General features: G+C 41.6%; 1 protein-coding gene across 1 annotated transcript in view; it reads left to right on the plus strand.

Annotated features, from left to right (window-relative positions):
* Positions 1 to 14,069, plus strand: part of Adcy2 (adenylate cyclase 2) — a 358,830-nt gene that overhangs the window by 271,596 nt on the left and 73,165 nt on the right. The window contains exons 13-15 of the mRNA XM_076916127.1: positions 5,190 to 5,259; positions 8,379 to 8,476; positions 10,004 to 10,085. Of these exons, the coding sequence (XP_076772242.1) occupies positions 5,190 to 5,259; positions 8,379 to 8,476; positions 10,004 to 10,085 (250 nt within the window). The remainder of the gene's footprint in view (positions 1 to 5,189; positions 5,260 to 8,378; positions 8,477 to 10,003; positions 10,086 to 14,069) is intronic.

Below are 14,069 nucleotides of genomic sequence, written 5' to 3' on the forward strand. Positions count from 1 at the left end.
ACTATTCCTTCAGGCTCTCAGGGATCTGTTAGACAGTGCTATGGTGGTTTTGCTGTAGTGTTGTTAAGGTTGACTTTGAACTGTTGATTTTCTTTCCTTCATTATTATTCAGACATGTACACTTAAAGATGGCATGGTCCTATGCATCTTTGTGCCTAATGAATGCTTCCCGATTCCTTAACTGCACCTGTCATAAGTTTCCCAACATTTCCCAAATGAAATAGAAAAGAGCCTGGTGCTGTTCTTGAAACAGCAAAGGGAGCTGCCCGTGGGAAGCTCTTCAGCCTCTGGGTTTGGTTGGCATTGATCATGTTTTGTTGTTCCCTAACCAGTAAATCCTGTTGGGTTTGGTAGGATCCGCTGGTCTTCTGGTTTCCACCTAATGATTCCATTGGGACTGGATTGCCAATCAGTGTTTCTCATTATTTATATAAAACTGATTTCTCTGCAGATTGCCATGTATTGAGTTCAGCATCAGAGCAACAGACACAGCAAACCTTCTTTGCTGGGTACATGCACAGAGTGCAAGACCAACACTCATTTCTGTCTGACCTTAGTCCACCTCCACTCCCAAGACCTCATTAACCTCTACAGTACCCAAGGGGCCGCACATCCTAACACAGCCACGTTAAAAGTCAGGGCTTCAACGTATGAAACTGAGGAAGACACAGACATTTCACACATTTAACCCACAGTAGAATGGCTGTGTCTCTCCCTCCACGGCGTCTGTCATTCCAGAACTTGCATTTATTCTTCTATTGGAGAATGTTCTCAGGGAGGGTGGGGGTGTGTTCTGTGTTCTTCACACAGGATCTCACTTGTAATCTCCTTATATTTTTTTCGAGACATAGAAAAATAAATCATAGAAAGAACAAGTTAACAGGGAAACACCAACAGTGGGGGCCGGAGATAGTGTCCATGTCTTCAGGCTACCAGATGGGAAACATCATAAGGCTAAGGATAACATGAATGCATGCATGCATACACGCGTGCACACGCGCGCACACACACACACACACACACACACGCACGCACACACATGTGCACACACACGCACACACGCACACACATGCACACACACGCACACACGCACGCACACACGTTTCCTGCCCTCTCCACTCCTACTATCTGCCCCTTTCTCCTCTCGTCTCCTCTCCTCTCCTCTCCTCTCCTCTCCTCTCCTCTCCTCTCCTCTCCTCTCCTCTCCTCTCCTCTCCTCTCCTCTCCTCTCTTCTCCTCTCCTCTCCCCTTCTCTCCTTTTACCCTCACCTTCCCTGTCCATTTCCCTCCTTCAGTTTTTCTTTTCTTTCCTGTCATTTCCTGTCACGCTCTAGTTCCAATTTCCAAAAACAATATCTGACCTTATCAGCCCACATAAACCCTTTCTATCCACATAGGCTAGTCAGTTCTGTGAATGATCCACGGTGGGGAAAGCGCATGCCTAGCATATAAAATAGACAGACTGTAATATTAAATGTGAATTTCATACAAGTCATGAGAGGGAATGGAGCCATTCGGGGGCTTCACAGAATCTAAGTCTGTGGAAACAACTTAGTCTCTTAGTCCAAAGATGCCGTCAGATTTGCACACTGCTCCAAGCGAGAAGCCACAGTCAGAAGGGCCTTGCTATGTAAAGGGGAAGCGAGGGTGTGGATTGCCTGGGATTTGGTTGTTTCCTCAGGAATTCCTGGCTTGTGAGCTACCATGTTGGGCTTTGGCAATGCAGGGCAGGTCAGTCCTGGCCCTGGTGCCTTCCTGGAGGACACAGGAGCTGTAAACTTAGACTTGGCAAGTGCACCCTGGTAATAATGAGAGAACTGCTTTTTAAAGGTTTATTAAGTTCATTTTTATTTTATTTATAAATTTCTGTCTTCTGGAAACATTTTTTAAAATTAGATTTTTGCTCTTTTGATAAAAGGAAAGAAAAAAGAACATTTGGGGTAATTTACCTGTGTGTGCTATACATATTCTGATGAATACAGTTAACAGTGGGTATTGAATAAAATGTGTTTGAGAGCCAACAAGATAGAAAAACTGGTAAAAAGAGCTTGCCACCATCCGTGACAATCTAAGTTCAATGTCCAAGATCAGAATAATTGATTTCCCTAAGTTACTCTCTAACATCCACACAACAGCAGTGGCGTGTGTGTGCCTAACCGTGCACGCACACACACACACATACACACGCATGCCCTTAAAATGTAATCGAAATTACAAATAAAATAAAATTTACTTTTATTTTCTCAGTATTTTCTTAGGAATCAACTCTGACTCCTAATCTAAAAATTTAAAAACTGCTTCCCCCAAATAGAAAATCGTAAATAAAATAAGTGTGAAATTTGAAAACGTGAAATAAGAGTGAGCTTTAAAAAGTTGACACAAAAATCAAGAGTTAAGTCCTACAAGAGTCTTATAAAGTAGTTCGAAGTCTGCCTCTGCTACAGTATAAGGAATACTAACAATATCTGTTACTGAAACCTATAATTTAACCTTTAACGAAGCAGTGTGGATGTCCAATCCACTTTTAATGGTAGCTATTCTAGAACACACTATTGACTCTGGAGTCCAGTTTTAAAACAGTCGTCGGTAGTCCTGTCTTCTGAGTCAGTCAAGCTGATGTGACCATCTGGTGGGGAGTGTTAGGGAGCAAAGGTGTCTAAGACCCTGCAAATCCCACCTCTGCATTGCTGGTCTCCTGGTTATTGTGCCATTAGCCATCATCCTGAGAGCCAATCTGCTCCAGTCTAATCTGGAATCCTGCTGAGTGCTTGGTAGTCAAACCATTTCACTTACTTCAGTTCCATGATTCCTCACATATTTATCCTGCTTCTCCCTAATTCAAAGTAAAAGTACTGTATTAAAATTTTCAGGGCCAGCGAGATGGCTAAGTGGGTAAAGGAGCTTGCTGCCAGGCCTCTTGACCTGGGTTTGATTTCTGGGACCCACTGATGGAGAGAACCAACTCCTACAAATTGTCCTTGCCCATCCACACATACACTGTGGCATGTTGTGCTCCACCCTCCAAATAAATGATAAACAAATAAATATAATTTTTTAAAAATAAATTTCTGTGATTTGATAATTGTCAAAATACTTATATGACTTTTTTGGAAACTTATGTAAAACACATTTCTCTGATATTTTTTAATGCTTGTACTCAGATAGATAGGTAGGTACATACATCCCTAGATAGATAGATAATAATTAGATATATGATAAAGAGATAGATGGTAGAGATGAATTATAGATGATGAAATGGCATATTAGATAGATGATAGGTAGATAGATAGATAGATAGATAGATAGATAGATAGATAATTGACAGATAGATAGATGATTGATAGATAGATGATTGACAGATAGATAGATAGATAGATAGATAGATGATTGACAGATAGATAGACAACCGTATCTAGATGTCTGTGTAAATGTGATATGTGTGGTTATAAACATATGAATATATAAACATATACAGGTCCACATATTTGAGAGTATTATCTTCTCTTAGCAGAGAAAGTTTTATTTAAGGAAACTTAGGAAAAGAGGTATGTATGTCCTTCGACAAGTGGTGATGGTCAAAACCAATCAGTAACGATTTGTTCTTGGTGTTCCCAGGTGCTTTTCTGTATTAGATTTGGACTCTGCCTTGCATTTCTGTCATGATTGACTTGAGAATGCTGTCTTTCTGCCTCACGCCTTTCTCATCCTCTTGTCACATGTGTGGCTGTGCCGAGCACCATGTGCTCAGGGCCCGTGTTCTATGCCCGGTGTTGCTGTGGCCTGGGGTTGCATTAAGCATGCCAGTGAGTGGCTTTCTCCTTAACACCCCTCCCCCCTGCTGTTATCTACCTGAAACAGATTTGTGAAAGTTGCTGGTCTGGGAGGATGAACTCATCCATATAATTTTTATTTATTTTTCAGTATCAGGGTTATGTGCTTATGTTTGTGATGTTTTAGGTTTGTGTCAGCATCATAAACCCATGGGTCTTTATACTGATGTTTTGAGCAATTTTTTTTTACTAAGGTGTATTCACTCTATACGGCACTGGATTTCATAAAGACATTTTCACTCAGGTGTATTCATTGTGCATAACACTGGATTCCATAAAGACATGTACGCTAAGCTGCATTCATTATGCAAGGCACTAGATTTATAAAGACATTTTTAGACAAGCATATTATATATTTTGACTGTATTACCAGCACCCCCCCACCCCCGTCCTGTGCTCCTTTCTTCTTCCTTTCCCAGCCTCTGCTCCCTTGATTCCCATAAACAAATTTCTATTTTATGACTCCAGTCACTGTGGAAATCCTCTCAGAGGTTTCTCAAAAAACTAAGAATGTGCCTATATATGTGACCTGATTATGCCATTCCTAGGAATATGCCCCAAGCCTCTAAGTCAACAGATCTTACACATAAGTCTTATTTTTAGCAACTTTTAGAGAACTTCTTTTTGACATGATTTTTACTCCCTTGAAATGACAACAAAAGGATCTTGGATGAGTGTAGCTGGAGCATCAGAGTGCTTGCCAGAATCCGGGCTTTGGGTGCTGTGCACAGTGCTCCCCACAGCCAAGGAGACAGGGGCTTCAGCAGTCACTAAGTCCTCCAGCATATGCAGCCACCATTTGACTTTGGTAAAACCTTCTCGTATGTCTACATAGGACCTGATTAGGCCATTTCTGGGAATCTATCCAAAGGACTCACAGGTCAACATATCTCAGCAATGCTTGCACATAAACCTTCATTTTTAGCAACTTAAAAAAAAAAATCATCCTGACATGGTTTTTATTCTCTTGAAATGAGAAAATGACAATAGAATGATTTTTGGTGGGCGTGGAAGAAGTGTGGATTCAGCTGTATCCTTGGGATGAGGTCTTTTTTGAGCTACTTAATTTGGTTAACTTTAGTTTGGATTTAATATGGCAGCTGTATTGTGTGATTTCTTTTGTCCCAGGAGGGCATTGTACGACTACGCATGTAGCACTTGTATTGTAATTGTACTTGTATTGTAAATGTAGCCATTTCTGGTATTCAAACCAAATAAATTGGCATTATATAACGAATATATATTCAGATTGGCAGGGTTTCATCCAAGAGAGAAGAGCACTGGGCGGTTTGTTTGTTTTTTTAAGGGTTGCAGATGCTCAGCTGGATGTTTGATGATGTCTGTCTTTCTCGCCTCTAGGCAATGGCTCAAGTCAGAAGACATTCAAAGAATCTCCCTGCTTTTCTACAACAAGAATATCGAAAAGGAGGTAAGCCACTTTTCCTCTACTAGGATTCCAACTATTATGATTTTCACTCTGAAATGTAGTTTTGATATCATTCAGGAAACCAGGTGGATATTTTTAATACAGTTTTCGGTTAGATACTTGACTAGTATCCGTGTTTGAAACATTTGTTGAATTTGTTCTCTGACGATTTCAGATGTGTGCCGAGGGCGTTCTGATTCCTGCAACCACAGTCTGCCCCATCTCTAACTGGGTCAGGGCTGCATACGAAGCTCACCTTCACCTTCACCGCTCCCAGGCTCTTTCATAACACTTCTTTTTTGCCAAACACATTCTCTGACCCAGCAGCATTCTCCACACTCCTGGTAGTAGATGATGTACAGCTGAGATTCAAAAAGAACAGAAAAAAAAAAACAAAACAATAATAGCTATTGTTTGACATTTTGTGTGTCATTCTCTCAGAAAAGCCTTTTAAACAGTGCCTCTGAACTTTTCTCATGCTGAAACCCTTGAAAACAGTTTTTCATGTTGTGGTGACCCCAAAGCATAATATTATTTTCATTGTTACATCATGACTGTAATTTTGATACTTTTATGATTCATAATGTAAAATATCTGTGTTTTCCCGTGGTCTTAGGCCTCTGTTTTCCCTCTGAAAGGGTCATTTGACCCCACCAAAGGGGTAATGACCCACACACAAGCTGAGAAGCACTACCTTAAAAGAAAAATAAAATATTTCCAATAAATTGACAGTGTCATTACACACATTGTTCTGATTTGTTGATGAAAGTCTGACATCTACATCCAGCTTCTGTGTTAAGATTGGAAAACTCAAACTTTTAATTTTGCTGCATCTGAACACATTGTCACCATGGCTACTAAGGAGCTGGTTTAGGCTCAAATAAGCAACAGATGTTTGATTTTTTACAGATTTGCTAAGGACAGGTTAAAAAAAAGTCTCCCCCAGAGGATGGCCTTGTCAGGCATAGATGGGAGAGGAAATCCTTGGTCCCATGAAGGCTGGACGCCGAATGTGGGGGAATTCGAGGGTAGGGAGGTGGGAGTCGGAGGATGGGTGGGAGCACATCCTCATAGAAATAGGAGGAGGGGGGATCGGATAAGGGGTTCCTGGGCGGGGGGAGGGGGGATGGGGTAAGGGAATAACATCTGAAATGCAAATAAAATATCCAATAAAAATAAATAAATACAAATTAAAAAATTAAAATAAAAAAAAAGTCTCCCCAGGAAGGATGTGTGGTTCTGTGAGGCCACCTGACCTCTATTCCCCTCCTGCTTTGCGCTGATAGAGAGAAGGGTTCAGAAGCCATGCCCCTTGTGCAACCACTCGGTTTGAACAAAATAATTAGGTTAGTGGTAACATTCGCATGACTGTTTTGAAGATTCTGCTCAGAAGACTCAGCTCAGGGTTCTGTAGAGAACTGAGTGACAACGTCAAACATTAAAGTCTTTCCCAGTCCATGAAGGTGGTTTTTACAGGCTCACCCAAGTTCCCCTTGGTGTACCTGGTCAAGAAGATTACTTGCCCCCATCTCTGTAAAATACTTTGTCTAAAAATTTTTACCAACTTATTACTTACTAACATCTCACCCCTGAGTGATGCTAAGGGATGCTGTTTCTTATGTAACCGTCACACTCTTCCTTCCTGCTACAAACCCTTGGTTATTACCAAAAAAAAAAAAAAAAAAAAAAAAAAAAAAAGCAAATCCAAGCCATCTCCACACAAAGCCCTGGAGAAGTTTAAAAAAAGCAAAGAAGAGAACAGAATGCATAAGGTCTAATCACATTGCAGCAATTATACTAATGTAACGCCTTCATCAGCATGCAAATTGCCCTGGATATTAAGACACAAAATTCAGCAGGAGAAAAACTTCTAATAAGGAGAAGGTAGTCATCATTAAGAAGGCAGCTTTAGAGCACTTGTACGCACTGCCCACGTGTGTGCGTGTCTGCAGATGCCAGCGCTAAGGCAAACTTTGGAGAATGCTGGACTGTAAGCACCCACGGCCTGCACTATAGCCAGACATACGGAAAAAGAATCATTAAGAGATCAAAGGGAAAGCTGTCTTTCAACACCAAAACCCGAGTGGCCCAAATCCAAGAACCACATCTGTTTTGTTCTAACACTTGAACCTGGCTGGGTGGACATAGCTGATAGGACCTGAGAATTGCAGAAAGTCACAGTGCCATTTTGTAAAACTGTGTCTCCTTCCATTTTGTTATGAGCCTGGTTTGGGAAGTCAGTGTAGCCTCCTGCGTGGAAGACTGCCTTCAGTCTTCGTGACGCAGAAACTAGGGCTCACACACTGCGAGTCCCTTAACATATTAATCATTAATATTAAACTGAATGCTGGCCTGTGGTTCCTTCAGCCAGGAACAAGGACAGAAATCGTTTCTGTCTCACTGTGGGTATCTTGTCAGCATTTTGCATTTAGGACGTAAAGCCTTGAGAATTGTGAGTCACTTGGAACAGAGACCACCACCACCACCACAGTCATCATGGCTGCAGTGGTGTCTGGCTTTGTGTTCCTAACTCAACTGGGAACAATGGTCCTGCATGGTAGACACAACCCCTGCTCATAGTGCTGGACAGGAGAAAGGAGACTCCCTGAGACGGCCTCAGATCCAACGCCACAGACCTTCTGTTTCCTACCGTCATTCAACGCTTTAAGTAGCACTGAGATCAGTGATGAAATAAAACATTGAAATGCATGCATTACATACGTCTATCATCTCTCAGTGCTGTTTACAAGTGTTATGATTTGGAACGTCATTCTCTTTCTCCAAATAATAGTAGATTGTGGAAACAAGGACCCAGTCAGGATCCGCTGACCCACCCACTTGGCTTCCTTCTGGGGTGCTTCCTTCCTTACTGGCTTGACCCTATTTCAGATACGTGGGTCTCCAGCATTTGCTCATACACTGCAGCCTTTGCAAGTCACTCACGGTACATTTGGAGGGAGAACACTTGGCTGCCTGAGATGAGCAGCCATAGCTTGCTCCTACCGAAATCTGCTGTTCACAAGCCCCATCCCATCCCCAGATACACGGCTGCTGGGTGGCTCTGTGTAGCAATTCTCATGACAGCCATCAACCATCTCTCACGGTGTCCTTTTCCTCCTCAGTACCGAGCCACTGCTCTGCCAGCATTCAAGTACTACGTGACGTGTGCCTGCCTCATCTTTCTCTGCATCTTCCTTGTGCAGATTCTTGTGCTGCCCAAGTAAGTTCATGAGCCCTCCCCCATGGGATCCTCAGCCGCTGTGCCTCTCCCCCAAGCCTGGGTGTGTTTAAAGGATATGCAAGCATGTTCATTTACAAACAGAGGGCCATACATCATATCACAGCAGTTGAGAGGTAACGCAGATTTTGGCAGCCATGTGATAATAATAATGGATTTTCAATATGGCTATTCTGGCTTTCCTTATAGAAATTTTTATAAATAAGATTTTTACTTTTATTCCTCAATCTGATGATGCCCAACTTCAAAAACTGAGGCCGATATGCTTTATCTACAAAGAGCTCAATTGCAAGATGTTCTGGGACCAAAGCCAGAACCTTAAGCATGTGAGTTGAGTGCCCTGCTGTCTACAGACTAATAGGTGCCCTTTCTAATTCTAACACTATTGTTCGGGCTTAAGAAGTGGCTCAGTGATAAACAGCTCAAATAACAATCATGAGGAATTGACATTAAAACCCTAACACCTACAGTTAAAAAAAAAATCAGTCTGACATATCCTGCAGTTCCAGTACTGGTTGGGGTCAGAGACAAGTGGATCCTGGGATCTTTTTGGTCAGGTATTCTAGCCAAAATGGTAAGCTTCAGGTTACGTGAGAAATGGAGTCTCGAAAAATATGGCGGCGAGCAATAGAGGGAAGGTACCTGGTGTCAGCTTCTGGCCTCCACAGCACACATGCAGAGAAAAGTACACCTGTACATGCTTGTGTGCACATGTGTACATACACAGTGTCACGGAGTGAAGAGCAACACCTGGTCTACAAATGCCACGCCTCCGTTTGTTGTACATTCTGTGAGTTATGGACCCTCCTTTTGTCTTAAATCTACCCTCTGTTATAGGTCAGGTTCCAGCTGGTTTTAAGAGAGATGCAGACACTGGGCGAAATGTGAGCCAAGCAGGTCCCACACTTTAGGACGGATTCCTTGAGGTTCCACCTACTGGCAAAAAGCATTATATTGTAACTGGAGAAATTAGGGTCTCATCTCAATGTTCTTAGACTCCTTAGTGAGAGAATTTAAGAACAGACTCAGAAGCAATCTTGAAGAAAGTTTTAATAGAGCTTGAAAGAAAAAAAAAAGCAGGACAGGTAAGCTCTAAAATATTTTCTGCAGGAAAATAATGGAAAAGGAGAAGAGACAAAAGGAAACCTGTGCCATTTGTAAGCAACTATGTGGTAGAAATGTCAGGGTGAAAGGGGACTCAGAGAGGAAGAGAGAGAGATTGCCCTCACTCTTTCTTTAAAGGTCTAGACTTTGGACAGTATCTGAAAGAAAGATGGAGAAAAGAAAAACTTATACTGTGCCAAGTAATTCAGAAAAGCAAGCAGGCTTAGCCTAGCACTCAGCAAGTGACTGTACTGTGATCTGAGTGTCTGATAAGGGAAAGTACATTATTCCTCCCATCTCCTCAGCATGGCTCAAGGTGAAACAGCTTTCCATAGCAGTGGTCCCTTGCCAGGTGATTGAGAGGCCCAGCAGGGTTAATGCTTTTGGGGTAACTTAAAATGCAAGGTCTCCACCCATGAACAGGAAGAGGTTTCAGCCTTCTGACAAGGGAAAATGGAGATCGCTGATGGGCATCAACCGAGTACTGGTAAAGATTTCTGTACCAATCTTCCCTCTAAAGAAGTAACCTAGCATCATTTAGGAGATGCACTGAAACTGGGGGATAAAAGCAGTCTACTTCCTCCATGAAAACCCTGAGATCTAGTTCCAGTGCCATTGGACAGACAGGAGCAGTATCTGGACTGGTGTCCCAGGCACATCCCCAAATACAGCCATAGCAGGCTTGCTCAGAACACAAATCTCCCTTCTGCTTACAGGTTCTCTACCCTAAGCTGCCCATCCAGTCTCTGTCTACTGCTTTTGCCATCTAATTCCTAAAGGATCCTTCCTCTCACACCTTCTTCACATGGCTGTCTCCAAAGAAGATGAGTCTAGTTTTATAGCTTAAAGGAAGTTTTAAGAAATTCATCCTTCTTATAATGAATGTGTGTATATATATATGTATATATATACATATATGTGTATATATATATGTCTTAAATAGATCTTCTCTAGTCACTGCCTATTCTGTAGAAGCCAAAAAAGAAAAAAAGTATTTTCAATCTACCAGGGTTCTGTGCTGTGCTGCAATATATCCTGTGTAGTGCAGCCGGGATTTGTGGGCAGCTAACCTGCTTAGATTGAGTGGCATCTTTTCCTGATAAAAATGCTTAGCAATTAGAAGCATGTGCTATCTTCCCCTCTGTACTACAAAGGTTTTATCCTGGGCCCTGAGCCACAGCAATGGCATTTACGAGAGTAATAGCGAGGCAGGGCATTACTCATGTGTACTCATTCTTCAGTTGGCTCCCCAGGTTTGGAAAAGTTCCCACCAGATTTCCTCCTTTTCTACAAATTAGCATCGGCAGACATGGGCCAAAGGCAGGCACTCTTCTTCTCTGCTTTAAAAGAATCCTCAGTGAAATTCCCCACTGTCAGCTGATCAGCCTTCCGTTCAAAAATGCCAACAAATTAAACTCCTTTCTAGTACCAGGCCTGAAGCAGCTGGTCCATGAGAGAAATGTCTGTGCTCTACACAGGCTGCCAGGGAGCAGAAGCTTGCTGTGGGATCATGATCGCCCAGGGAACTGGGGCCCATCACCACTGTCAAGCACACAAGTTCCATTTCTTGCATCTGTCCATTGCGTGAACCTCTATATTACCTACATCCTGAGTGATGTAGGGGATGAAGGTAATCCTTCGATCACTGGAAGGAGTTGGAAATGTGAATGGCCATTTTAAAAGGGGGGGAAAAGCTGTTTTCAGTTTAAAGAAAGAGATTGCAAAGGAAAAGATGACAGTGCACCCCGCCATGTCGGCTGGCAGGGTTGGCTTTGATTTTCTTGTCTCTTGTATTCTGCTACATCTTCATGAGCCCAGGGAAATCTACTCTCTCGAGCTTCACTACATACTTGTTTTTGTGTTGGACAACAAGTTGACCATTGAGCATGAGCCGTGTGGAGTCCACACAAGCCACCTTTCCTGCTGGTTTTGGTGATGCGCGCCCTGTCTCATGGCCGTGTCCCCTGCCTGCCTTAAAGCTCTTGCTGTGTTCCTTCCTTCACCTTTCTCATAGTAGGCCTGTTTATTTCTATTAAATGGTGTTTGCTTTTGTATGTTTTAAAGATACGGAAAAGTAATGTCGCAAACACCCCAGTGTCCACTGCACAAACTTTTCAAATGCTAAGCCTGTGTCCTGTACACTGCAATTGTGATCGATCCTCTGGGCGCTGTTTGGACTTAAGTGTGTTTCCTGGATTATCTTTGTAATTTGTTCAGTTTTAATTCATATTGATGTGACATTATTCAACTGATATCTTTATTGCATTTGCTTACGAATGCCCTCATCTCTACTATCTTATCTTGTGTTAACTTCTTTTAGTTGAATTCATATTCCTAACTTTTAAAGGATTAATCAAACACTTCTACTGGTTCTGAAGCACATGTATAACTCAAGTGAATTCTCCTCATTCTCTGTTATTGCAGTCTCCTTGAATGCCTTTGGTTGAAATCTGCATGTTCTGGGTCCTTTGGGAACTTTCATCTCTTTGGTTTTGTTTTTCTGCATTATTATTATTATTATTATTATTATTATTATTATTATTATTATTTTGCTTTTGGCTGTTTTGGTTTTTTGGTGTTTTTTTGTTTTTGTTTTGTTGATTTTGTTTTTGGTATATATGTGCATCTTCCCTGTACACCTCTGCAACTGAGTGTAGTCTTTTCTGAGTTTCTGAACCACCCGCCTACAAAGGAGACAACCTCATACCCATTGTTTCCCTTCCATCCTGGCGTTTCTATCTATACACTATTTCCATTCTGGGCTGCAGGCTCTACAGTTTTCCTTCAGCTTCTCCTTTCCCTACTTCTAATTTAGACATGGTTTCACTGCAAGGGCTCTGGTTCGCAGGCACCTCATTCATCCTCTGTTATAAAGGTGTCACCACAGGTTGATTTTAATGTCAGGTACCTCTGGGACTCACCTCCCCAAGGTACCTTGGCTCCATCCCTAGAGAGACATTGTTGTACCTAGTAGGTCATGGGTGGGAACTCTCATCAGCATCCCTGGCATGGGATAAGATTGGGGATCCTGACTATTGATGATGGCCTTTTCTACTTAGCATCCCAGAGTTGTATTCTTCCCTGAGTACAGCTCTTCATGGCCCCTGACGTCACTAAAACACAGCTTTAACTCCAGCCCCCAGTTAACCAGATTCATGGATGCATCCCTTACTGTGATACCTATTAAATCACAGACTACTCGGACTGCATCAGCCCTTGGTCCCCTTAAGTTTGTCAGTGTTGGTGCCCCTCAGTGTTTGATACCATTCCTGGATCTAGAAATTTTATTTCTTACCTAATCTATGTGGAGCATTTTCAATAAATTCATCTCTCTCCCTCTCCCCCCCCTCTCTCTAAGATGCCCTTACTTATTTTCTGACTCTGTTGTATTATAGTGAGCCCGTGTCTTCTTCCTCAGTCCTTCTCACAATGCATGTGTGCGTATCTGTGTGGCTGTAGTTTTTGTACTCTAATTAGTACATGATAATTGTGCATACATATTGTGAGATGGCTTCTTCTGCCTCAGTCCCAGATCTCACAATGCATGCATTGTGTGACTGTAACATTTGCTTCCTAATTAATAAGTGATCATTGCACCTATGGGATACAGTATGCCATTTTCATAATTGTAGATATGAGGTAAATGACGAATCAAGGTAGTTGCATCTATCACCTGCTGGGTATTCTTTTTAAAAATCAAAAAAGTGAAGCAGTGGTCAGGATTGAGTGAGTGAGGAGATGAATTGCTAACAGGGGAATTTTCTACTTGGGAATGGTCAGTGGAAGAAAGCATTTTCCTGAAAGAGGTTCTGCAACCTTCTTTACCCAACCCAGTTTTTGGAACCTGGCTCTAGGCTTAAGGATTTGAATAGAATAAATTAAATTATCAATTGACTCCTCTCTTTTGGGTGATTTTGACACTCTGCCTGTACTGTGTGTAGAATTTTATTGTAAATATGAAATTCTTTCAAAGGCTAATTAATAACCAAACATGGGGGCATTTTTACATGTTACAATTATTTTATTCAAATTATCTGTCAAATTCAATGATTCTACTAAATTGGGCATTGTGAAAATTGTTGAAGCAAGGATAAGTTTTATTGATAGTGTTTAGTTAGATATCTTGTGTCTCATTATCCCTGGCTAAGCAAATAATAATGATACTTTATTTAAGAAAATTTAATAGCAAAATTTCAGCTTCAAAACTATTATTTCTACTTAGACTCTGTCAATTTCCTTATTCATTTGAAGATATATTTTCAGTCATTTTTTTAATGCTCTTTCAAAGGGCCATTTTTAGTATTCTCTCAAAAGAGGAAAATAACGTGTAAGCAGTATCATTCATACCCACTAGAAAGAGACTTGATTTTCTTGGCATTCATAATGAGAGATACCTATGGTAGAGGCAGTTTGCTTTTGTGGGTAATCAAAACCTAGACCACACCTCAGGAGAGCAGACATCTGACAGGAG

This window comes from Arvicanthis niloticus, chromosome 19, assembly GCF_011762505.2.
Source record: "Arvicanthis niloticus isolate mArvNil1 chromosome 19, mArvNil1.pat.X, whole genome shotgun sequence".
Lineage (NCBI taxonomy): Eukaryota > Metazoa > Chordata > Mammalia > Rodentia > Muridae > Arvicanthis > Arvicanthis niloticus.